Raw genomic sequence first — 25,580 nt, 5'->3', positions numbered from 1 at the left:
CTAAGTTCATCATCATCATACTCAGTAAATCTTACCAATAGCAAAGCTAGGGTAGGGTCTAAGGAGGGTAGATGTAGACAGTCTTACCTCTATCCCGTAGGAATAGAGCGGCTGCTTCCAGTGAGACCCCCGGCTCGATTGTAGTTTTCTATCAAGCATTGGACCTAAGACGCATAACATTCAAACAATCGGGACAGAGACTGATTGGTGCATGTACCCCCGTGTCTTTCAACTGAATAGATTAAATCAACAAAACATAATACTAATTGGGGTATCTAAGTTGAATAGATTAAACCAACAAAATATCAATTTATATAAAAAAGCACATAATATAATACTTGGTGCATGCTTTAATGTATACTAATGAGTAAAAATAAAGGAACATCGAAGTATCACAATCTTTTGATTCTCATAAAAAAACTTGACAACCCAACTCTCTCTCTCTCTCTCTCTCTCTCTCTCTCATGTGTAGTTAGATGGTATTTGTCTTGAAGTAAGTATATTACCTATCCAAATTGGGTGCAAGGCAATGGTCAAAGGTTTAAGTAGGTATACAACCACAAGAATGTTGACAAAAAATAATTTATTTATAACTCCTCTATATTATAAGTCTAGAAACATAACTTTAATTAACCCCATGCACAAGCATAGCATTAATGGTGTATATATATATAAAAAGCCTACAAGGCAGGCTGGTAGGTTTTCATTGTCTCACCCATAGCTTTGCTCCTAAGTTATTTCTTATGTATCCACAAATGCAAAACATGACAATCAGTTTTCAAGAAAACACTAATATCATGAGAATCCTGTTATTCATCTTCTTCGGTTTTCTCGGGGCTCACAAAACGCTCGCTAGATATGTAACTGGAAACCCGTTGGTGGAGCTTTCTAGTGCTGACGACTTGAGAAGGGTGGCGGGATATGGTGACGAGAAGCTCTCAACTGTGGTGGTTAGCGGCTCGATACTATGTGATGTTTGTTTGGATAAAAATTCTCCTCTTCAATCCCATCCCATCCCTGGTATGTATTTGTAACACGTAGAGTTGTCGGTTTTGATCCATTTACTCATGAACGGGTGTGTTAATGTTTTTTTACATAGACGTTGAAACAACCATTTTCAACCACACCCGCAAACAAAATTAGAAAAAAAAAGGTGGTTACCTAAAAGAATTTCATGCTCGTTACCCAAAGAAAATTCTAACGGTTTTCTGTCTTAAACCCTTTGAAGGACAACTGCCCTTGCGTAAGCTCTGAGTGGTTAGCATGGTATTGGTAGGGCCAATGAGTTTTCCGGTTTTATGGTCATGGAAATTTTTAAAAATAGTTACCCTTTTATGAGCTGGCTTTTAAAAAGTTTAAAAATTTGTATAAAAGTGTTTCATGCCAACCAAATCTGGCCCAACCCATCTACTTTACGACCCTGGTATATCCGGCCCAACCCACCCGTTATACCACCCCCTGACTCGTTATCCTACGTGTACCAAAGACTCTTGTGTACTAACAAACCATATATATATATATTGGAATATCAGGAGCGTCAATGGCGGTTTCTTGTGATACTGGCAAGAAGACGAGTAAATCTGAACGAGTAACAGGCACAACCGATGAATACGGGGACTTCCTCATCGATCTTCCTTCTCATCTCCATGCACTTCCAGATATGGAAAACAGATGCATAGTGAGAATTATCGACCTACCAAAGAGCTCGCCCTGCTACCAAGCTTTTACGGGTCAACACCGGAAGATAACGTTTTCATCAGTCGGGAATGGTATTCGTGCGTACACCGCTCATGAGTTTCATCTGACACCTAAATATTCACATCCATGCATGAATGAACAAGAGACATTCTAATATTCATCATCATCGTCGTCGTCGTCATCAGTGAAGACCTGAATGAAATGGCCACTGCTCATTCAAGTAGGCGCTACAGTCATAACAATGAGTTCTGGAGCTTGATCATGTTGCAATTGCTAATATTTTCTTTTTTCTTTTTTTTCTTTTATGTGTGTCTGTGTGTTTGCAGGCAAGTCCTGTCCAAGAGAGAGGGTGTACATATTATATTAAATTGAACATAATGAAACGATTTATATGTATTTGATACGAAAAAACAATCTTTGTACATAGAAACAACATCTAACAAGACTGTAGACCGTATAACCGGAAAGAAGATTGAACTGAAATGTGATTTCAGGTGGAAAACTTAAATTCATCAGGAATCCTCAGATTTTGGGGCTGACTGGATGTAGTTTGCCACATCAGCACAGCATTTCAGTTTATCTGCTTCCTCATCTGGGATTTCAATGGAGAATTCTTGCTCAAACGCCATCACGAGCTCCACCCTGTCCAGGCTGTCAAGGCTCAAATCTTTTGAAAAATCGGCTGATTCAGTAACCTGTTTAAGGTTATATACATAAATTAACGTAGGTTATATGGGAAACTAATCAAATTATTGCATATAGATATTCATATAATGCTTGACTTCAATATTAATACGAATGTTTTTATGATAACCGTGAGAACCCGTCAATGGAAAACTCACGGGCCCCACCAACACCCTGTTAACCAAGTGGGACCAGGTAAAACGCCAAGTATATTTCTTTAAAAGGATGGAGTAACAAAACAACAATCTTGAAACACAATCAAACCATAGTTGTTAATGGCGAATAGCGACAAATAGTGATAAGGTACCTATATGCTACATAGTGAATCGAATAGCGATAAATAGCCGGTGGCTATTTTATAAATAGCGATACACTAGAAAAAGAATTTTCAAATATTTTATATGTATATTATATCAAAATACCCTGGTATATATGCTATTTTACATGTATATACAACAAAAACCAAAAATCCACCTATTTTATAGCTATATTTAATTGATATTTATATTTAAAAATAAATAAATAAAGTGTTGCTATTCTCGCTATCCATCGCTACAACCCAAATAGCGACACTGGACCTATACGCTACGTAGCGCGCTATAGCGATCGCTACAATCGCTATTGACAACTATGAATCAAACCATACAGCATTATAATATATGTAACATCTTAAAAGCATAAGTACCTTAGCAGCATCAATCTTGTCAAACTTCTTCACCAGCCCGATCACACGAGCCATTACCTGATCATGATTCGACCCGGCTAACGTGCAAAGGAGCCGCTGAACGCTGCTAGTCGCATACACATCTTGCATCAACGCAAATTGTCTTCTACAAACCGTAACCCTCAAACGCGTCAACACGGAATCTCTTAAACTTTGCATATTGATCCGACTTCTAAAATGATAAACTGCAGCAAAGATGAATGAAGCCAATAACTCAGCATCCAAAGGCACAACAATAACTAACAGGCCATGGATGATTCAGTAACTTTACATTTTTTTCAATATTTTTTTTACTTTGTTATTTTTTTACCCAAATTGTCAAAGATGAAGCTGTCTACAACTAGGGTTGGCATAACGGGTCAACCCGATCTGTTAAGACACGAACACGATAAGACATGAACCCGAAACATGTAAACACGAACACGACACGAAATCTTATCGTGTCAGATTTTCAAAACACGAACACGAACCTGTTAATAAACAGGTTACACGAAACGATCTGTTAAGACATGAACACGACCTGTTTATGACACGAACACGACCGAATTGGGAAGCTGTGAACCGAATTGGGAATGGTGGTGTTTGTGAGAGAGATTTAAAAATTAGGGTTTGGATTGTGGAAAAGGAAGCACGTGTGTTTGTGTATAATTCATCCCACGTCCCACGACTGATGACCCCATGTCCACACCCACTATAATAGTTTTTTTAATTTTTAATTATTAACATGTACTTAACGAGTCTTAACAGGTTAACGGGTTTTAACCTGTTTAGACACGAAACCCGTTAAGGTCTTATCGTGTCGACCTGTTTTAGACACGAAACCTGTTAAGATCAAACACGAAACATGACAACTTCGTGTAGGTCCGTGTCGTGTTATCGTGTTCGTGTCAGAATTGCCAGCCCTATCTACAACAACAGATAATAAAAATCCGCACTCACAATTAACAATTAAAACAGCATTAATTAAGAAACTTAGGTCATTTGCGTAAAGTTGAAGTGATGCTTATTAACAATATTAATTCACCATTAATAACCTGAATATTAAATTATTAACAGATGAAATTGGTGATTGCGAAACATTCAAAATATCAATAGACTGAACATCAGTTAATAAATTGAGGTCTGATTGGTGTAAAGTGAACTAAGTATCGATCATTAACAGCATGTAAGTAGGTTAAATATTATGAATGTATAGTCATTGTACAGTTTATAAAGTTGTTGAAGATTCATTAATGAAAACTGTAAATAAAGAGAGATACGTGACCTTTTCTGGTTGTGCGAGTAAGGCGGACGGCGACGGCGGACGGTGGTGGCAGCGGAAGCAGAACCCTGGCGGAAGCAATAGCTGGTCTTATGTAAGAAGGGCCCAAAAAGATAGAATGGGCCTGTTTTAAATTGATTGGTCCAACAAATAAAATAAAGAGTTAAATTCAATTTTATCCCATCCTGTTTTACCCCTGTTTTACCCTGCTGACATTCTTACCTTCTAAAACCAAAATCTTATTGCCCTACCCCTGGACAAATGCCAATTCCCTCAAAATTACCCCCTGTGGTTAAATGACTTAATAGATCTGTTAAAGTCCACGTTAATTGAAAACGGTCAATGAGTATATTAGTAATTTTGTCTTTTATTTACTTAGCCACATTAGCAAAGCCCCTTACATATGTGAATGTGATCTGCCTTACCCCCAACCATTTCCCACACGCTTTCTACTTCCAATCGCCGGCGAAGATTTAGGCAAGTGTAGTGTTTAGCGATTCCAAGTATTACGACCAGAACACTTCTACTCATCAAGAATGTGATTCCAACTATGATCAGAAACATGTTGAGGCAAATGTCAGGTATGTTTCGCGCTTTGTTCTAGATTGTTTTCAGTTGAAATTCCTGTTGGGGCAAATGTCGTGTGTAACAGGTTAACACATTAGTTTGTTTATACGGATTATCCTTAGGTGACTGTGTTTATTATCGAACAAGGGTTTGTTGTTCATATTTGATTTTGATAAAATCGCTTGAAACATGGAGTTAATTAGAGGCTCATTGAAACAGGGGTTAAGTAGAGGTTCATTGTGCTTGTGGATTCTTTGTTTGTGGAATCATGACAGTGGATGATCACAATGGATTGTTTTTGTTTATGAATGATGACAGTGGATGATCACAGTGGATTGTTGTTATTTGTGGAATCATAGTGGATGATCATAGTGGATTGTTTTTGTTTGTGGAATCACAGTGGATGATCACGGTGTATTTTTTTTTGTTTGTGAATGTTGTTTGATTTCATTTGTTTCATTAGATGTTCACTATTTATATCTAATTTCATTGTTTTTTGATTTGTTTGTTTGCAGTTGAGGTGAGGATGCAGGCAACGGTAACAACCATTGTGTTCCACATTTTGGTCACAATGCATGGCTGCCTTTTCTTGCACTTCCAATATGTCACACCCCAACCGATGGCGAAATCATCGGGGCGCGGCACTGAGCGAAACAGATTATTCAAAGAATTTCCATAACAACTACATTATCGAATAGTTTAAATATCATGTCCCAAACCACGACCCATAAGATAATATAGTTATTACAGACATAGATATCCTTCAAACAGAAACATGTTCTGACAACTCAGATTTAAATGAATAAAAATAAATTGTCTTTGTTTCTAGACTCTTTCCTAGCCTCGATTTCATAGCAAGCAAAACATTCAAATATTTTATGCACCCGCCACATACGTTAAAGTAAAAGTCAATACACATAGTGTAAAGGTGAGCATACTAGTTTGATAGATATAATAGAGTTCGAAATCGTTTACACATAACTAGCACGTACACTGTCACACCCCTATTTTCCACGAGTCACCGGTGGGCCTGGTGGGGGTTCCGTGACGTAGTTGATATCATCATAGTCAAACAATACAAAATATAAATGCACAGCGGAAGCAAAAGATAGATTTATTTCAACCAAATAAAATTGTAATATCAAGTATCACAACCGTTGAAATAGATCCACAGGCGGATCAAAACAAAGAGGAAACTTTTATTCAACAGACTTCATGCATCCTAAGCTTGCGAGACTTTTATTGATGCTAAGGAGTGGCCAGCCTATTACGCGTAGTACCTGCACTTAGCCTTTTTGGAAAATACGTCAGTTTACACTGGTAAATACAATTTAACTGACTCATTTTGACAAGGTTTAAAAAAAATTGATTTGAATGCCCGCGGTACAAAACTTTTTATAACTTGGGATAATTATCTGCTTATAATCTTGTAAAAGAATTACATGTTTGTTATGCGTTCAGTTATCCGGGTCGTGCCGGGTTAAAGATTAATAGACACACCACTTAGTATAGTTCTGTCGCGAGACTTCTCTCGTACCGACGATTATACTTTATTGATTTGAATGCACTACGGGTGTACGCCTACACCCGTGTGCTAAGGTCGTGGCCATTCTTTGAATGATGCCAAGGATATCCGGGACATGGTCATTAAATCCCCAAAGGCGTTAAACAAACAAAACAACATTTTCAAACGGGTCATTTAGACAACACTTAACCACCGACCGGTTAAGGTCAATTACCCGACCAAGCGGTATTTTATATACCGTACCCCAAGCCCGTATAAGGGAAAATAAGTTAAATGTATTTACCTGAGCTAAATATAAATTTAATCCCAGCCGTATCAAATCAGCAAGTACAGATAGCTTTTACTGGGCTCCTATATCTGGAATAAAGGTTTTTAATAACCTATTAGAGTCCTAATAGGTCTTTTAATTTAGCCTAAGCTTAGACCGGTTAGTTTTAAATGAAGATTACGGTTTAAACGCACGATAAGGCGAAGACCGTTTTAGAATGTGGTTTTGACCCGACAAGCTTGCATACTTGTTTAATATGGGTAACTTAATCACATTCTGGATTTTGAGACAGAAATGATATGGTTTGACCCGTTTCGGCTAAAATGGGTAAACTAGTTATATAAGCCGATCCGAACGCGTAAAGTGCGTAACGAGTAACCATAAGAGTCAAATATAAGTTTCCTAAGTTAATATGCCTTAAACATGTTGTGATATAAGTAAGATACCTTCCATTATGCCCCAAATGGTTTTAAACCCAAACTATGCCTCATAAGGGCGTTTTGGTCATTTTAAAGGGTGTAAAAGAATTTAAATAATAACCTGAGTTACAGGTCTGATTAAATCAGTAAATATACTTAATTTAATAAGTTATAACAGTAGGGTATCATATATATGTGAAATTTATTACTTATAACCATACTATGCTCCGTAGGGGCATTTTGGTAATTTCACATAGGCCTAAAAGGTCAAAAACTGGAATTCTGAGTTTAAAATATTCACCTACTGTTAAAATATATAACTTTACTGAATACATCAGTAGGTATCATCCCCATATGTTTTAAAAAGGTTTTATTACATACTATGCGTTAAAAACGCTTAAAAAAGGCGACTTGGAGCCATTTCTGGGTTTGGTATAGAAAGCTGATATTTTTAAAATTCCAGAAGGCTCAAAATACTTTATTTAACATATTAGATCAGTAGAAAAAGGTTTGGGGTCAACAGAATTTATAAAACTCATTTTATAGCCCAAAAGGGCAAAATCGGCATTAGCCGAATTAAGCTTAGAACACTAAGTTATGCTCAGCCTAAAATTAACAAAAATTTCTAAAAATCACAAAATATTATTTTATAACAGTAGGTATTAAGTTTTGTAAAAAAATTTGGGTTTAGATAGGCTATATGCAATTTCCGCCATTTAATTACTAAAGAAGTTTCTAATTACGCTAATGAGCATAACTCTTAATCTATACCTCAAACTGATCTCAAATTTTAGGTGCAAGTTTATAAATCAGTAGCTAAGGTGTCTACCCTTTTACATTTCAAAAATCATATTTTAAGGTCATTTGGGCATAATGGTCAACATATAAGCATTTAACGGAAACATGCATGTGAATAGGATATCTAATGAACCAAGTTGTATAATCACAGAGGGTTATACTAACATGTAAATAGGTCCAAAAGAAGCTCTAAGGCAATCCTAAACTTGGCTTAAACGGGTCAGAACTGAAAGTCAAAGCAGAAGTCAAACTATGCGACTTTCGGTTCCAAACCGAGCCTAAACTGAAAATTGTCGAGTTGAACATGTTGGGACATGTTCTTACGTTAATTACCAAGTTATATTAGTGATCAAACAGGTTGCAGGTATCTTACATTGCTAATTATGCATTAATTTGAAAATAAACATTCTGTTGACTTTTTAAGGTAAGCTTTGACTCGACAATTAACATAGTTAGAGTGGGAATCTGAAAATACCCTTTTAAGGGTTTGTTACCCACATAATTACCTTCTCAAAGGTATTTTAATTAGAGATTTTACTGACTAATTATAGCTTAATCTCGAAGTCAAACCTTAATTACGACGGTTTGACTTTTAGCTAATTAACTAAGCTAAACTTAATTAAGAATGATTAGGATCACTTACAATGGTCCTAAGTATGCTTATGGAGCCTAAGAAGAGTTGGTTGCTGTCTAGGAGGTCCAGAGAAGTGTCTTGAGTGAAAGTGAAAATGAGCAAGTCCAAAGTCACAACTTCAAGTCCTTATATAGTGAATTAGGGAGCTCAAGATCAAGCCAAGATAGTCTATGATGGTTACAAGATCATCCCAGGTGTCCCTAAGATGCTATATACTGCCTATCATGCCCCTGATTTCGAAAACCATATTACTAAGGCGGTGCAACAGGCTGAACAGACAGCTGTCCATTTTCTGCTGCCAGCGACAGGCTTACGGACCGTAAGCCTAAGCTCTTGCGGTCCGTGTGCAACTCTTACGGACCGTATGCTTGTACGGTTGTGGTCCGTAACCGACCCTTGCTTAAATCGCCCAGATATGCTCCTTGTGGACCGTAAGCCTAGGGCCATACGGTCCATATCCGCTGACCAGAAACCAAAAATTTTACAAACTTCCAAATTTTTGACCATGTAACTTGAAACTCCGAATCTCATGCCATCCTTTTCAGTTGTGGGTCCCTTTGCTCAGCCTTTGCATGCTTTTCATGCCCTTACATGTTTTGGACCATGTGGGAGGTTTGAAATTGACGGAAGTATCAAGAAATTACCTTGGACTTGAATAATTTCAAGTTTAATTCTTTAAATCAGGAATCTAACTTCCTGGGTATTGTAGTAATATTCTAAAGAATCCAAATTTTTCATATAGAAATGGAAATTTTATTTAATTAGAAACAATCCGGCTAATATATCAGATGTTTGTCAGAATGATTTAAGGATCTTGGGATTTATAATTTGGGTCGCTTAGAGGTGTTTTAATAACATGTCGCCCTTGGGTCGTTCAGAGGTATTTTAATAACATGACGCCCTTTTTAAATCCTACCATACATCTTTATTTGATCTGGGTTCCTGACACGTTTGTCTCACATGACACGTGTCTTTATATTATTGGACATGAATTTTCGAGGTGTTACATCCTCACCCGTTAAAAGAAATCTCGACCTCGAGATTTACGAAAACAATTGTGGGTATTTTTCTTTCATCGTGGACTCTAATTCCAATGTATATTCAGGACCTCTACGGGCGTCCCATTTGACCTTGACAATAGGCACAAGCTTCCTTTGAAGCCTCTTTACCTGTCGATCCTAAATCGACACAGGTTTTTCCACAAATTTCAAGCTCTCATCTATTTGCACATCTGTATGTGGTATGACTAGCGATTCATCAGCTAGACATTTCTTCAGATTGCAGACGTGGAATATATTATGGATACCACTGAGCTCTTCTGGTAAGTTTAACTTATAAGCCACTGACCCTACACATTCGGTGATCTCGAATGGTCCTATATACCTTGGGCTTAACTTACCTTTCTTGCCAAAACGCATCACCCCTTTCCATGGTGATACCTTGAGCAAAACTTTATCACCAACCTCAAACTTGAGGGGTTTTCGCCTTTTATCAGCATAGCTCTTCTGCCTATCCCGGGCAGCTCTCAGGCGGTCGCGAATCTAGACAATCTTGTCCGTTGTCTCAAAGACTATATCAGGACCTGATAATTGAGTGTCTCCTACTTCTGCCCAACAGATGGGCGTTCTGCACTTCCTACCATATAGTGCCTCAAAAGGTGCAGCCTGAATGCTGGTATGGTAGCTATTGTTGTAGGAGAACTCGACCAAAGGTAGGTGTTTATCCCAGCTACCACCTAAATCAATTACGCATGCACGAAGTATGTCTTCCAAAGTTTGAATGGTACGCTCACTCTGCCCATCCGTCTGAGGATGGTAAGCCGTACTGAAGTTTAAGCGTGTGCCCAAAGACTGTTGGGATTTTTTCCAAAAGTGTGACGTGTATCTGGTATCTCTGTCAGAGATAATAGCCACTGGTACACCATGTAGAGACACAATCTTATCAACATACAATTGGGCTAACATGTCAGAACTGTAAGTCTCCTTAATGGGTAGGAAATGTGCTGACTTAGTCAATCTATCAACTATGACCCATATAGTATCATTTCCTTTCTTTGTCTTTGGCAATTTGGTGATGAAATCCATCGTCACCATTTCCCATTTCCAAGTGGGAATTTCAGGTTGTTGCAGCAAACCTGACGACTTCTGATGTTCAGCTTTGACTTGTGCGCATGTCAAACATTTAGCCACGTAGGCAGCTATAGACTTCTTCAAGCCTATCCACCAATAGTTTGCCTTCAAATCCTGGTACATCTTATCAGCTCCAGGATGAACGGAATATTTGGAACTGTGGGCTTCCTGAAGGATAACATCCCGAAGTCCTCCATAAACTGGAACCCATATTCGTCCATTTAATCTTAGGATTCCGTCCTTGCCACAGGATAACTGTTCTTCAGTCACTCCTAGCTTTTCATTAGGATAGTTAGCTTCTAACACAGCCTCCTTCTGTGCAGCTAACAATCTTTCATTCAAACTATTCTTGATCTCAATGCTATTGGCATTGATTCTTATCGGCTTTACTCTTTCTTTTCTACTCAAGGCATCTGCGACTACGTTGGCCTTGCCTGGATGATATCTTATCTCACAATCATAATCATTCAAAGTTTCCATCCAGCATCGTTGCCTCATGTTCAAATCCTTCTGATTGAACAGATGCTGAAGGCTTTTGTGATCAGAATAGATCACACACTTAGTTCCATACAGATAATGCCTCCACAGTTTTAATGCGAATACAACGGCACCCAGCTCCAAGTCATGGGTGGTGTAGTTCTTCTCATGCGCTTTTAACTGTCGCGAAGCATAGGCAATGACCTTGCCTTTCTGCATTAACACACAACCCATCCCGGTGTGTGATGCATCACAATAAACTACAAACTCATCGATCCCTTTAGGCAATGTCAGCACGGGAGCATTGCTCAACTTCTGCTTCAAAATATCGAAGGATTCTTGCTGCTTAGGCCCCCAATCGAACTTGCTATTCTTGCGAGTGAGAAGAGTCAGGGGTGCTGCAATTCTTGAGAAGTATTCAATAAATCGTCTGTAGTATCCTGCCAATCCAAAGAAATTGCGAATCTCCGTAGTCGTCTTCGGATCTTGCCAGTTCATGTAGCTTCAATCTTAGCGGGATCTACTTGGATACCATGCTCACTAACAACATGTCCAAGGAACTAGAGTTCACGAAGCCAGAACTCACACTTAGAAAATTTGGCATAGAGCTTTTCTTGATGGAGCAGTTTCAGAATACAATGGAGATGCTTCTCTTGATCAGGTTGGTTCTTTGAGTAGATGAGAATGTCGTCGATGAAGACGATGACAAATTTGTCTAGATAAGGCTTGCAGACGCGATTCATGAGATCCATGAATGCGACAGGTGCATTAGTGAACCCAAAAGGCATCACTAGGAATTCGTAATGTCCATAGCGAGTTCTAAAGGCAGTCTTGTGCACATCTTCATCCTTGACTTTCAACTGATGATAGCCTGACCTTAGATCAATCTTGGAAAAGTAGCTCGCTCCTTGCAGTTGATCGAACAGATCGTCGATCCTGGGCAAGGGGTACCTATTCTTGATAGTGACCTTATTAAGCTCACGGTAATCGATGCATAAATGCATCGAACCATCTTTCTTCTTGACGAACAAGATTGGTGCTCCCCATGGAGACGAACTAGGTCTAATAAAACCTTTGGCTAGCAAATCATCTAGTTGCGTCCTCAATTCCTTCATCTCTGTTGGTGCTAATCTATAAGGCGCTCTTGCAACAGGTGCAACTCCTGGAATGATGTCGATTCTGAACTCTACTTGTCTATCTGGTGCCAAACCAGGTAGTTCTTCCGGGAAAACTTCAGGGTATTCAGAAATGGCTGGAATATATTCAATCTTGGGTTTCTGCTCATCAACAGTCACTTGTGCCATATAAATGACACAACCGTTCTTTAAACATTTAGATGCTTTGAGCATAGACACCTGCTCAGGTAACCCGTACCGGGTGTCTCCTTGAATGGTAAGCGACTCACCAGACGGAGTCTTAATCACCACTTGCTTCTTATTGCAAACTATCCGAGCTTGGTTATGCGATAACCAATCCATGCCTATTACTATATCGAAACCAGCTAACTTAAATGGAATGAGGGATAAGGGAAAAGAGTGGTTCCTAATGGATATGACACATTCGTCTAATACAGTTGATGCGGTCTCTATGGTTCCATCAACTAATTCCACTTCATACTTCACACTTAAGGTCTTAACAGGCATTTTCAACAATTCACAAAACTTATCATCTACGAATGATTTATCTGCTCCTGAATCAAATAATACTCTTGCGTAGACATCATTAATAAGAAAAGTACCTGTTATGACATTGTCATCCTGAACAACTTCCTTCGCATCCATGCGGAAGACCCTTGCATTGGTCTTCTTTCCCTCCTCAGCCTTCTTTGCAAGCTTTGGGCAGTTAGTCCTAAGATGCCCCTTTTCATTACAGTTATAGCACGTAGCATCCTTGATTTTCTTACAATCCAATGCCTTGTGGTCTAATGACTTGCAAATCCCACACGCTTTCGGCTGGGACTGGGACTTCGACTCATACCTGCACCTCCCAAAATGGTGCTTCTTGCAAACCTTACATTTGGGTTTATCACCCGTCTGTTGATCACCTTTCTTGGATCCCGACCCTTTCTTGTGGTCGTTTTTTCCCTTGTGCTTCTTATCTGAGCGTCGTGAACCGTCATCTTCGCGTTTCCTTTTCTCGGCATCCGTATTTCTTAGCGATCTCTGTCTAACTGTGTCCAGTGTGAGGGACAGAGATATGTCAGCTACTGATCTGAATGTAGCGGGCCGAGAGGCCTTGACACTTGCTTTTATTTCTGGGGCCAGACCCCCAATAAAATGAGCTATCCTTTTCGGTTCAGGTGTCACAAGGTAAGGAACTAACCTTGACATAGTATTGAAGCTCGTGAGATAAGCCTGCAAATCCAGGTTCTTCATAACCAGAGATAGAAAATCAGACTCTATCTTTTCAACCTCATGCTGAGGGCAGTAGTTTTCCTTGATGAGGGTAACAAATTGTTCCCAAGACATGCTGTACAAATGTACCTTTCCGGTGGCTTGAATCAACGATCTCCACCATGCTAGGGCTTCACCCTTGAAAGACTGTGACACAAACTTCACAATGTCTCTTTCAGCACAACCACTTATGTCTACCACCGTGTCCATCTCATCCAACCAAGTCATGCAATCCACTGCCCCTTTCTCCCCAGTAAAATCTTGGGGTTTACATGAAACAAAGTACTTGTATGTGCAACCTTTGGCATGAGGCTTATCATCCAATACAATCCTTTTGGATGGAATGCTGTTTTCGTTGGAGGAATGTCTGTCATCATCTTTCTTAGACTCATTTTTCTTAGACTTTGGTGGGGTAGGTGGTGGCTTGCTGTGAGCCTCAGAATGGGTCTTAGGCTTGGAATGCGGCGTAGATAGGGTCTTACTGTCACACCCCGACCACGTAAAACATCAAATCGTGGCGGAAACGTCGGGGAGTGTTGTAACAGAATTATTGTTCCACAACCATGGTAATTTAAAATAATATTTTATTCATCACTCAAAGGTGGAAAACATCGTTTCAAACAAGAACCAACATGTTACATTGTCTTAAAATAAAAGAAAACAAAAGTACATCACATAAATTAAACTAAGTCTAGCTCCATTTTATATCACTAAGGCCCAAGTCCACCCTAGCGTGTCACGATCGTCCTATGCATTAGCTCCTGAAACACATGTGAAAATAGGTACGTCAGTATAAAAATGCCTGTGAGTAACATAGGTTTTGTGAAAATAGGATTCATGACTTAAGTTTAAGAAAAGTGTTTAATAAAAGTTAGTCATGAACCTTGTAAAATGTTTTGTTTTGTAAATCATTTGAAAAGCGATAAAATCAGATGATATGTATAAATAAAAGAATTATTTATGGTTAAAGTATAACCAAGTAAAATAAGTTATATAAAACAAGTTGTTTTTGTAAAACGAAGCCTTGTGAAATATGTTATTTGTGTAAAAATGTGCAAGTCCAAACTAAATGATTTAAATAACGCTACGACATGTAATACAATATAAGCACTTATATATAGGAAGTACCAGCGGCGTATCCACCATGCTTGTATCATACTACACTCATATCGTTACTTAAGTCATTAAACAAACCACCAATGTATAAAGTCCATGTTTAAACCAATCATCAAATGTTCTTGTCTAAACCATTGTCATACGTTTAAAAGTCCAAAATTGTAGTCATGTATGTGTAACAAATGTCATGTTAAGTAAAATATGTTTACTTAAACCAAATGTAAGAATGTACAAAACAAAGTATTTTGAGTATATCAAAAAGTTATGTTTCGCAAAGTAAAAGCATGTTTTAAATGATACAAACATTTATGTGGTAAGATAACGCATACATTCAAGCCTTGAGACAGACGGATACCCTTAAGTAAAGGTTATCAAAAGAAATGTTTTCGGATTCAGTCCTTCCTTTCATCCAAACCAACCCAGGATGTCAGGAACGGGATTTGTCAAGTCCTATGGTACCATTACTTACTACCGAGCGGCGTAGCTAATGTTAATGAATGTATATAAGTCCCGTATGTGCAAACCAAATGTTATACCAAGTGTAAACATGTTATATGAAACAATGTACTAAGTATGCTAAGTTAACATACAAAGCAGAAAAGTCATGTAAATCAATGTGCTAATATGCCAAGTAAACATATGTAGCAAAACAATGTAATGTAAATCAATGTGCTAGCATGCTAAGTTAACATACATAGCAAAACAATGTAATGAAATCATGTACTATAAGTGTACTAAAGAACATAGCAAGCATATGATGTGAAAACAAGAAAGCACGAAAGTAACAAGTAGGCACATGTGTTTCACCCCAAAATGTTTTGAAAACAGTAAAAGAGGGGACTATGTACTCACTTGAGATTGCTTAGAAGTTGTAGGATAACCACCAAGCAATGCTAGCAGATCACGGAATCAAACGACACCTACATAGGTATCTACATTAATAAACGGACCTATCGGAAGATCGGGTAGTACGAAGGTTCGTAAACCAAATAAGTGTGGGAACTTATGTAATATGGTTTGACAAAGCCTATGTACTAAAACGAAACCTATCCTAAGTGCTTTTGACCCGTTACGACCCGCTTAGGTAGCTTTTGCTACTTTAACGCGTCGTTCGCGTAAAACGCATTTGGAAAGCTTAACTAGTCCTATGACAAGTAAGATATGCCTTAACATGCTTAATATTGTTGCTAAATCAGTTTAAATGTCAAAAATTATGTTACATAGGTTTAAAATGTATTTTGGCGCAAAAAGGGTATTTTGGTAATTTACCTAAGGCATAAGAACTACTTATCATACAACTACTTAAATGTCGTGACCATAAGGTATAACCTCGGAAGGTTATTCCCTACACAACTATGGTCACCTAAAATTTTTGGTCGGATCCTAATGATCGACCAAATGGGTCGAGTTCGTAAGCATAAGCGATTGATTAGATCGCTTACCTTTACGACCCTAAACAAGCACAAATCTAAAAGCGACGAGCTAAACATGCTAGAACATGTTTAGTAAAGTTAGAAAACAGGTTTGGTATTAAAACAAATGGTTTTAATACCCTAGAGTAGTTTGGTTACAAAATACGCGAGAAAACGCATTTTGGCTGAAACTACGACTCGTCACTGAGCCTAGATAACGTGGTAATCAGTAGGTATAGTCACTAGGGACTATAACCATCGTGATTACGCTCACGTTATGAAGTTCAAACGAACTTCGCGTTGACCATAAACTGGTCAATGCAGAAAGTCAAACACAGTTTGACTTTAACGCTAAAATGAACGAAAAACGCGAAAGAATACTTACAGAAGGTCCCCACAAGATTTACCCCGATTCGCTTTCAGGTAGGAAGTATAAACTTCCACTTAGAAGGCTTTGAATCAGATTAAATGTGAGGAAGATGGGCAAATGGGTTGGGTATTTATAGGAAAGGCACAACCGTTAGGATCATTTCTCAATAATCGAGCTTTAATCTTAACCCTCCACTTGTGCCTATTGTTTTGCAATACAATGGGTAGATAAAAACCATCAAAATTTGCCCCTAGATTGATCAAAAACATGTCCAAGTTCAATGAATACCAGCTGCTGTTTCAGAAAATGGTTTTTCTATTACTGGGCATCTCAGGCGGCCCGCTTAAGATATGTACATGGGCTCACGCGGGCCGCATGGTTAAGTATTCAGAAATGACAGTTTAGCCCCTGCACTTCAGAAACATGTATTTTGGCCCATTTTTGGCACGTTTAAGCCCCGTTAACCTCATTTCAAGCCTCTAAAATGAAGTTAAAGTATAGGGAACTCAAAACATGCTAAAAAATCTCGGATGTCGGTTCGTTTGGTCGTACGCTCGCGATGTTTGCTTAATTACGACGGAATGCGCATAAGCGCGAAAAACGATCCAAATTGCGCGACGAATGGATTTTTCTCATGCCAAACATTAAAACATAATATTTTAATGCTTACATAAATTTTTGGATGTTCGGATGTATTCAGAACGTAAGTTATGCGCGAAAATGCAAACTTATGCAATTTTTGACGCTTTTAGTCCCTGAATGAGCATAAAGTTTATTTTAGCACACCGAACCCCTCAAAGCCTATTTCTAAGCTATGTAAAGGATATTTAAGGTGTGTTTAACTTATGATCATGTTCCGGAATGTTCATTACAGTTCAGATTGGCATACTTTCGCAGTTGTCAATTTTAGTCCCTGTAAGTGAATAAACTTGATTTTGCCATACCAAAGCCTTCGAAACTTATTTCTAAGTTATGTAAAGGTTATTTAAGGTATGTTATGCATAAATTGATGTTCCGGAGTATTTTTCGCGTTATACTGCTTGCGTTTACGCACCAGTTTGCGTATAATTCTCCAGAAAGCGATATAGAGTTTGAAATCGAATAAAAGTCAAAACATGAAAAACATCAAACATTAACAAACAAACATAGGGATCAAATAACTTTATTTCATTGATAACTGAATTGTTTACAATGATTACAAGCACAGATGTCACACTTACTTCTGGTCTCACTATATTCACTATACTGGCGTTCCATAGCCTTTGCAACAACATTGTCAACTAATGCTTGCAGTTCCGCGCCAGTAACCTGTATTTTAGCATTCTCGTGGTTCTCCACCGGACGACTGTTCACCTCGTCCGACCCAGCCATGTAGCTTCAATTGCTACATATAGAAAATAATGGGCAAGGTTTTATTTAGAAGCTTTTACAGAATTTTATAATTTATTAACCATGGTTTTAATAGCCATTTCTGGTTAATTTGCTAATTATTTATTTATTCAGGACCTTTATTATAATCCTATATCACATTTTAATATTAGCATAAAAGTCTAGTTCCAAGGACGGTTTTAATTTATAACCAGGATTTTCACAGAATCGAGGTATTTGGGTCTGAATCGTAGTTCAAAACCCCTTCTAGACAGTGAGTTGCAGACTTCTACTGTCTCTTAGTCCCAGAAGACGTTAATCATTACCCGTAGGCACTTCATCCTTAAGGGATGGTCATATAATTATAGGGAAAATAAATTAACCCATTTAAAAGATGGCCTGTGTGATTTTTACTGCATCACAATTTGCCCAGCACGTTAACATACTTACAGATGTTAACAAAATTTGGAATCATTTGGACAGGTTCTACCATCTTGGCCATATCTACAATGACACATGGCTAGGTTTTACCCCCAAGATTCTCTTTTGATATTACACGCAGAACAATCCTAAGTTGAGATGTTAATTATAGATCTAAATCTAATTATGGAGATACCATCTTGGCCTTGTCTTAAAATGACGCATGGCTAGGTCTTGTCCTTTTTAGATTTTGCCACTTTAATATAATGGTAGATCTTTTATAGGAATGTTATTTTCATTTATTTTATGTTTCATGATTATGCATATAATTAATAATAAACACAAAATGAAAATCTAACTTAACATCTCATTAGAATTTTAACAGTACATTTTGCCCTAAACGGGACTTCTACAAAAATAACATGCCTACGCAGGGGCGAAAAACAAACAAACCCACGCATGGGTCAACTAAAAGACATGCCCACGCAGGGGCAGAATACTAAAAGACAAGCCCACGCAGGGGCTGAGTACAGAAACAAAAAGTCCACGCAGGGACTTGATTACAACTAAAATAAATAAACAGCAAAGGTCTTCAATGACCCCTTCTCTTGGACTTCCCTTTGATCAGGCCTGACAACCCCTTGAAGAAGCCTCCAGTGTTAGTGCGCTCGGTTTGAATCTCCCGTTCACATCGGTCCAATCTTTCAAGGACCTCTTGTTGGCGCTCCGGCGGGATCAGTTGTGGCTGCGGCGGCTGATACAAAGGTTGAGGAGGTGGCGGACGCTGGTACCCATAAGTTGGGTAACCAGTGGTCCAAAGACCACCATAGGGTCCCTTTGGGTGACGAGCGTTGTAGTCCCATGCCTCCTGATATGGGTCCACATTGGCATAGTCATAATGGGTATGAGCTGGCTGCTCAAAAGGGTTATACGCCGCTGAACCAGCATAGGCAGGAATTGGGTTATCAAAACCCAATTGTGGCGCCATAGGCGCATAGTTTATCTCTGGGATGGGGTTTGATGGACCCCCCATCTGCGGGTCTTCTTCTTCTTGGAGTGGCGGATAATGACTGCCACTCGACGGCTGAGGAGTGCTGATGCGGACTCCTCCTCGCACGGACATCCGTGCGTTTGACCTTCTCCGCCTCGGCGGCTCCGGAGACGGTTGTTGTTCCACTGGTGGTGGTGGTGGCGGAGTGACTGCCACAAATCGAGAATCCTTGGAAGGATCCTGCCGCTGTTGCTGCTGCTGCTGCTGCTGGTAAGGAGACGAGTGGTGAGAGGGAGTGAAATACCAGTCAATCTGCCTGAACCTCGCCTCGTAGCTGTCAGGACCACGGTAAGGTGATCCATGAAAAGATGACCCATCGGAGATTTCGATGGGGTGGTTCGGGGTCCCAGTGGTAGGCTCCATGGGATCCGTATCTTCATCCATGTCATTTTCACCCGAGAAGTGATCCTCGGGTCCTAGTGGGTTAAAACCCACGGGTTCTTGAATAAAATTAGGCGGGTTGAACTGGCTTTGGAAAGCAGGGGTAGGGTCACCAAAAGAATGGTGCGAGTTTGACCGCTGCAACGGTATGGAGGAAGGCGGAGGGTTGTCGGGCTCGTTTTCGGATTGCGGCCCGAAAGAATGAGAATAGGACGGTGAGGAGCTTAAGGAGACTGATCGCCTCCCGGGTTCCACGTATACCCTCCATGGCTCCTGAGGGCTAGTGCTCATTGTGATAGATGGGGTACGCCGATTCGAAGGCCCGGCTTCATGGTCATGGCCCGTAACTGGGCCCTTGCCTCTTCCTCTCAAAAACCTTGGCGGCATTCTTAACCTGCAAACATGATTAAGATAACAACAACAAATATATAAAAATATAAAGACCAAATAAAACAAAACAAAACAGAGTTTGGCCTATGTTCTTTGTCTAGACTCGGAACTCGAGGAATGTGCATTTATTTAGCTGAGATTAAACACAAAAGGCTAGTGTTTAATTCACTCAGCGTTGGCTCTGATACCAACCTGTCACACCCCTATTTTCCACGAGTCACCGGTGGGCCCGGTGGGGGTTCCGTGACGTAGTTGATATCGTCATAGTCAAACAATACAAAATATAAATGCACAGCGGAAGCAAAAGATAGATTTATTTCAACCAAATTAAATTGTAATATCAGGTATCACAACCGTTGAAATAGATCCACAGGCGGATCAAAACAAAGAGGAAACTTTTATTCAACAGACTTCATGCATCCTAAGCTTGCGAGACTTTTATTGATGCTAAGGAGTGGCCAGCCTACTACGCGTAGTACCTGCAGTTAGCCTTTTTGGAAAATACGTCAGTTTACACTGGTAAATACAATTTAACTGACTCATTTTGAAAAGGTTTTAAAAAAATTGATTTGAATGCCCGCGGCACAAAACTTTTTATAACTTGGGATAATTATTTGCTTATAATCTTGTAAAAGAATTACATGTTTGTTATGCGTTCAATTATCCGGGTCGTGCCGGGTTAAAGATTAATAGACACACCACTTAGTATAGTTCTGCCACGAGACTTCTCTCGTACCAACAATTATACTTTATTGATTTGAATGCACTACGGGTGTACGCCTACACCCGTGTGCTAAGGTCGTGGCCATTCTTTGAATGATGCCAAGGATATCCGGGACGTGGTCATTAAACCCCCAAAGGCGTTAAACAAACATAACAACATTTTCAAACGGGTCATTTAGACAACGCTTAACCACCGACCGGTTAAGGTCAATTACCCGACCAAGCGGTATTTTATATACCGTACCCCAAGCCCGTATAAGGGAAAATAAGTTAAATGTATTTACCTGAGCTAAATATAAATTTAATCCCAGCCGTATCAAATCAACAAGTACAGATAGCTTTTACTGGGCTCCTATATCTGGAATGAAGGTTTTTAATAACCTATTAGAGTCCTAACGGGTCTTTTAATTTAGCCTAAGCTTAGACCGATTAGTTTTAAATGAAGATTACGGTTTAAACGCACGATAAGGCGAAGACCGTTTTAAAATGTGGTTTTGACCCGACAAGCTTGCATACTAGTTTAATATGGGTAACTTAATCACATTCTGGATTTTGAGACAGAAATGATATGGTTTGACCCGTTTCGGCTAAAATGGGTAAACTAGTTACATAAGCCGATTCGAACGCGTAAAGTGCGTAACGAGTAACCATAAGAGTCAAATACAAGTTTCCTAAGTTAATATGCCTTAAACATGTTGTGATATCAGTAAGATACCGTCCATTATGCCCCAAATGGTTTTAAACTCAAACTATGCCTCATTAGGGCGTTTTGGTCATTCTAAAGGGTGTAAAAGAGTTTAAATAATAACCTGAGTTACAGGTCTGATTAAATCAGTAAATATACTTAATTTAATAAGTTATAACAGTAGGGTATCATATATATGTGAAATTTATTACTTATAACCATACTATGCTCCGTAGGGGCATTTTGGTAATTTCACATAGGCCTAAAAGGTCAAAAACTAGAATTCTGAGTTTAAAATATTCACCTACTGTTAAAATATAAAATTTTACTGAATACATCAGTAGGTATCATCCCCATATGTTTAAGGTTTTATTACATACTATGCGTTAAAAACGCTTAAAAAAGGCGACTTGGAGCCATTTCTGGGTTTGGGATAGAAAGCTGATATTTTTAAAATTCCAGAAGGCTCAAAATACTTTATTTAACATATTAGATCATTAGAAAAAGGTTTGGGGTCAATAGAATTTATAAAACTCATTTTATAGCCCAAAAGGGCAAAATCGGCATTAGCCGAATTAAGCTTAGAACACTAAGTTATGCTCAGCCTAAAATTAAACAAAAATTTCTAAAAATACCAAAATATTATTTTATAACAGTTGGTATTTTTGTATAAAAATTTGGGTTTAGATAGGCTATATGCAATTTCCGCCATTTAATTACTAAAGAAGTTTCTAATAACGCTAATGAGCATAACTCTTAATCTATACCTCAAACTGATCTCAAATTTCAGGTGCAAGTTTATAAATCAGTAGCTAAGGTGTCTACCCTTTTATATTTTCAAAAATCATATTTTAAGGTCATTTGGGCATAATGGTCAACATATAAGCATTTAACGGAAACATGCATGTGAATAGGATATCTAATGAACCAAGTTGTATAATCACAGAGGGTTATACTAACATGTAAATAGTTCCAAAAGAAGCTCTAAGGCAATCCTAAACTTGGCTTAAACGGGTCAGAACTGAAAGTCAAAGCAGAAGTCAAACTATGCGACTTTCGGTTCCAAACCGAGCCTAAACTGAAAATTGTCGAGTTGAACATGTTGGGACAATTAACATAGTTAGAGTGGGAATCTGAAAATACCCTTTTAAGGGTTTGTTACCCACATAATTACCTTCTCAAAGGTATTTTAATTAGAGATTTTACTGACTAATTATAGCTTAATCTCGAAGTCAAACCTTAATTACGATGGTTTGACTTTTAGCTAATTAACTAAGCTAAACTTAATTAAGAATGATTAGGATCACTTACAATGGTCCTAAGTATGCTTATGGAGCCTAAGAAGAGTTGGTTGCTGTCCAGGAGCTCCAGAGAAGTGTCTTGAGTGAAAGTGAAAATGAGCAAGTCTAAAGTCACAACTTCAAGTCCTTATATAGTGAACTAGGGAGCTCAAGATCAAGCCAAGATAGTCTATGATGGTTACAAGATCATCTCAGGTGTCCCTAAGATGTTATATACTGCCTATCATGCCCCTGATTTCGAAAACCATATTACTAAGGCGGTGCAACAGGCTGAACAGGCAGCTGTCCATTTTCTGCTGCCAGCGACAGGCTTACGGACCGTAAGCCTAAGCTCTTACGATCCGTATGCAACTCTTACGGACCGTATGCTTGTACGGTTGCGGTCCGTAACCGACCCTTGCTCAAATCGCCCAGATATGCTCCTTGCGGACCGTAAGCCTAGGGCCATACGGTCCGTATCCGCTGACCAGAAACCAAAAATTTTACAAACTTCCAAATTTTTGACCATGTAACTTGAAACTCCGAATCTCATGCCATCCTTTTCAGTTGTGGGTCCCTTTGCTTAGCCTTTGCATGCTTTGCATGCCCTTACATGTTTTGGACCATGTGGGAGGTTTGAAATTGACGGAAGTATCAAGAAATTACCTTGGACTTGAATAATTTCAAGTTTAATTCTTTAAATTAGGAATCTAACTTCCTGGGTATTGTAGTAATATTCTAAAGAATCCAATTTTTCATATAGAAATGGAAATTTTATTTAATTAGAAACAATCCGGCTAATATATCAGATGTTTGTCAGAATGATTTAAGGATCTTGGGATTTATAATTTGGGTCGCTCAGAGGTGTTTTAATAACATGTCGCCCTTGGGTCGTTCAGAGGTATTTTAATAACATGACACCCTTTTTAAATCCTACCATACATCTTTATTTGATCCGGGTTCCTGACAAGTTTGTCTCACATGACACGTGTCTTTATATTATTGGACATGAATTTTCGTGGTGTTACATACACAGTGTGAAATGAAGCACATAAGTTATCAACATGATCCTATCAATACCAATGATTGCGGGTTGACTGCGCAAGGCAGTTCGTAATACATGATCACCACTGTGACCCATGTGATTAATTGTGCTTAACAACCCCTGAGTAAACAGGTGCTGAGTCCAAACTATAGTACTATCGTTGCTAAGGCAGGTAGACAACAATCCATGTGTAAACATAACAAACAAGCATTCATTAAGTCACGTATAACATGCGGTAACGGTTAGCGTTAAAGTATTGCGTAGTGTGTTCAATGTGATTTAGAATAAGTAACGTATGTAACACCCAAAAGTGCGTAAAGCAAAAAGGGTTCGAGTATACTCACAGCGATCAGAACAATAGCCTAAATGATAAGCGGTGCGTAAGATGGAGTAAAGTGTCAGTAGATTGGACGATAATCCGATCGGATGGCAATCCGATCGGATGGCCGGTCGATCCGGTGACAATCCGTTCGGATGGTCATCCGATCGGGTGACCATTCGATTGGATTGTTACCTCGTTTAGGATGGATGTGTTTGTGTATGATGGCTTGTGCTTTGAAGTTTTCGTTGTAGCATTTTGAAAACAGAGAAGTATCTCTACCTTTCAGGTCGATCGATCGGACGGCGGTCCGATCGGGCGACAATCCGATTGGTAGGACACTTCAGTGAGAACAAGTTCACAGCAGTTTGTCACTCGATCGGATTGCAATCCGATCGGGTGACAATCTGTACTGAACATATTGAGAATTGATTAAGTGTTGAAGTCCAAACATCACATGGTCGGGTGGTAATCCGATCGGACGACAATCCGTTCGATGTTCAAAACCTTTAAAGTTGAAAATGAAAGTTAAGTGTGGGGCCAAGGTGCAAGCCGATCGGGTGGCAACCCGATCGGGTGGTAATCCGATCGGACAGTAATCCGTTCTGGTTGACCTGATCATCTTACACTTGTTTGTTTTGATATTTTGTGGTTTTCTCGAGGTAGTGCGATAACGTGCTAAACAACAGAACCTCGTTAAGACCCTTGTGAACCGATCGGACAGGAATCACCCAAATCCAACTCGTTCACTGGTTCGTGATGGTAGTTCATCTTTAACCCGGAATTGGTTACCTCTTCGGTAGAACCAGATCTTGAACCAATACATCAACAAGAAAGAGTAGAAGATCAGAACAAGGTCCGATTCTATCGGTTTTGAGTGCATTGAGTGTAAAAGAGTTGAAAGAAAGTTGGAAAACCATCTTTCAATCCTTTTCACCATGAATATGTTCAGATCTATGCAAGATCTTTGTTTATTTATGTGGAAATCGTTCAGATCTAAGTTGTTCTTGGTGGATTGAAACGAAAACATAAAGTTCATAAGAACACCATGATGACATCATCCTAGAACACCTTGAATCTAGTGATTTCACGGTTAAAAGTTAAGATTCAAAAGATAGAAAGGTGTAGGAGTGTGTGTAGATCAAGAAAGTACAAGATTTATGTTGAAAACTTACAAGATTCACGAGAAATCGGAAGAAATAGAGGCTGGAGCGAGCTGGTCGAGTGAGAGCTGTCAACATCAAGTGATGTTGACATATGAGGGGTATTTATAGGGTTTCCATAAAATGAAGGTGGGGGGAAAAGTGGAGGAGAGTGGCTGGTCGATCGGGTGGCAGCCCGATCAGGTAGCAACTCGATCGGGTGGCAGCCCGATCGGGTGGCAACTCGACCGGTTGGCCACTCGATTGGAGTGTTCGGCGCGACGAGTTTTGATGTTTCGAT

The 25,580-nt window shown here is 39.1% G+C and overlaps 2 protein-coding genes across 2 annotated transcripts; one reads left to right on the top strand and one right to left on the bottom strand.

Moving 5' to 3' along the window:
- The first annotated feature begins 534 nt into the window (after positions 1 to 534).
- LOC110944130 lies at positions 535 to 2,109 on the top strand. The gene is made up of 2 exons (XM_022185848.2): positions 535 to 1,020; positions 1,533 to 2,109. The coding sequence occupies exons 1-2, from the start codon at positions 657 to 659 to the stop codon at positions 1,850 to 1,852; spliced, it is 684 nt and encodes a 227-aa protein (XP_022041540.1). The 5' UTR covers positions 535 to 656; the 3' UTR covers positions 1,853 to 2,109.
- On the bottom strand, positions 2,044 to 4,492 carry LOC110944141 (acyl carrier protein 3, mitochondrial). Its single transcript, XM_022185858.2, has 3 exons — positions 4,371 to 4,492; positions 3,068 to 3,291; positions 2,044 to 2,393 (listed from the first exon to the last, which is right to left on the bottom strand). The coding sequence occupies exons 2-3, from the start codon at positions 3,263 to 3,265 to the stop codon at positions 2,211 to 2,213; spliced, it is 381 nt and encodes a 126-aa protein (XP_022041550.1). The 5' UTR covers positions 3,266 to 3,291; positions 4,371 to 4,492; the 3' UTR covers positions 2,044 to 2,210.
- Positions 4,493 to 25,580: the final 21,088 nt, after the last annotated feature.

The sequence above is a fragment of the Helianthus annuus genome, chromosome 1 (assembly GCF_002127325.2).
Source record: "Helianthus annuus cultivar XRQ/B chromosome 1, HanXRQr2.0-SUNRISE, whole genome shotgun sequence".
Lineage (NCBI taxonomy): Eukaryota > Viridiplantae > Streptophyta > Magnoliopsida > Asterales > Asteraceae > Helianthus > Helianthus annuus.
Note: the sequence above shows the minus strand (reverse complement) of the source record. Positions and strands in the feature narration are given on the sequence as shown.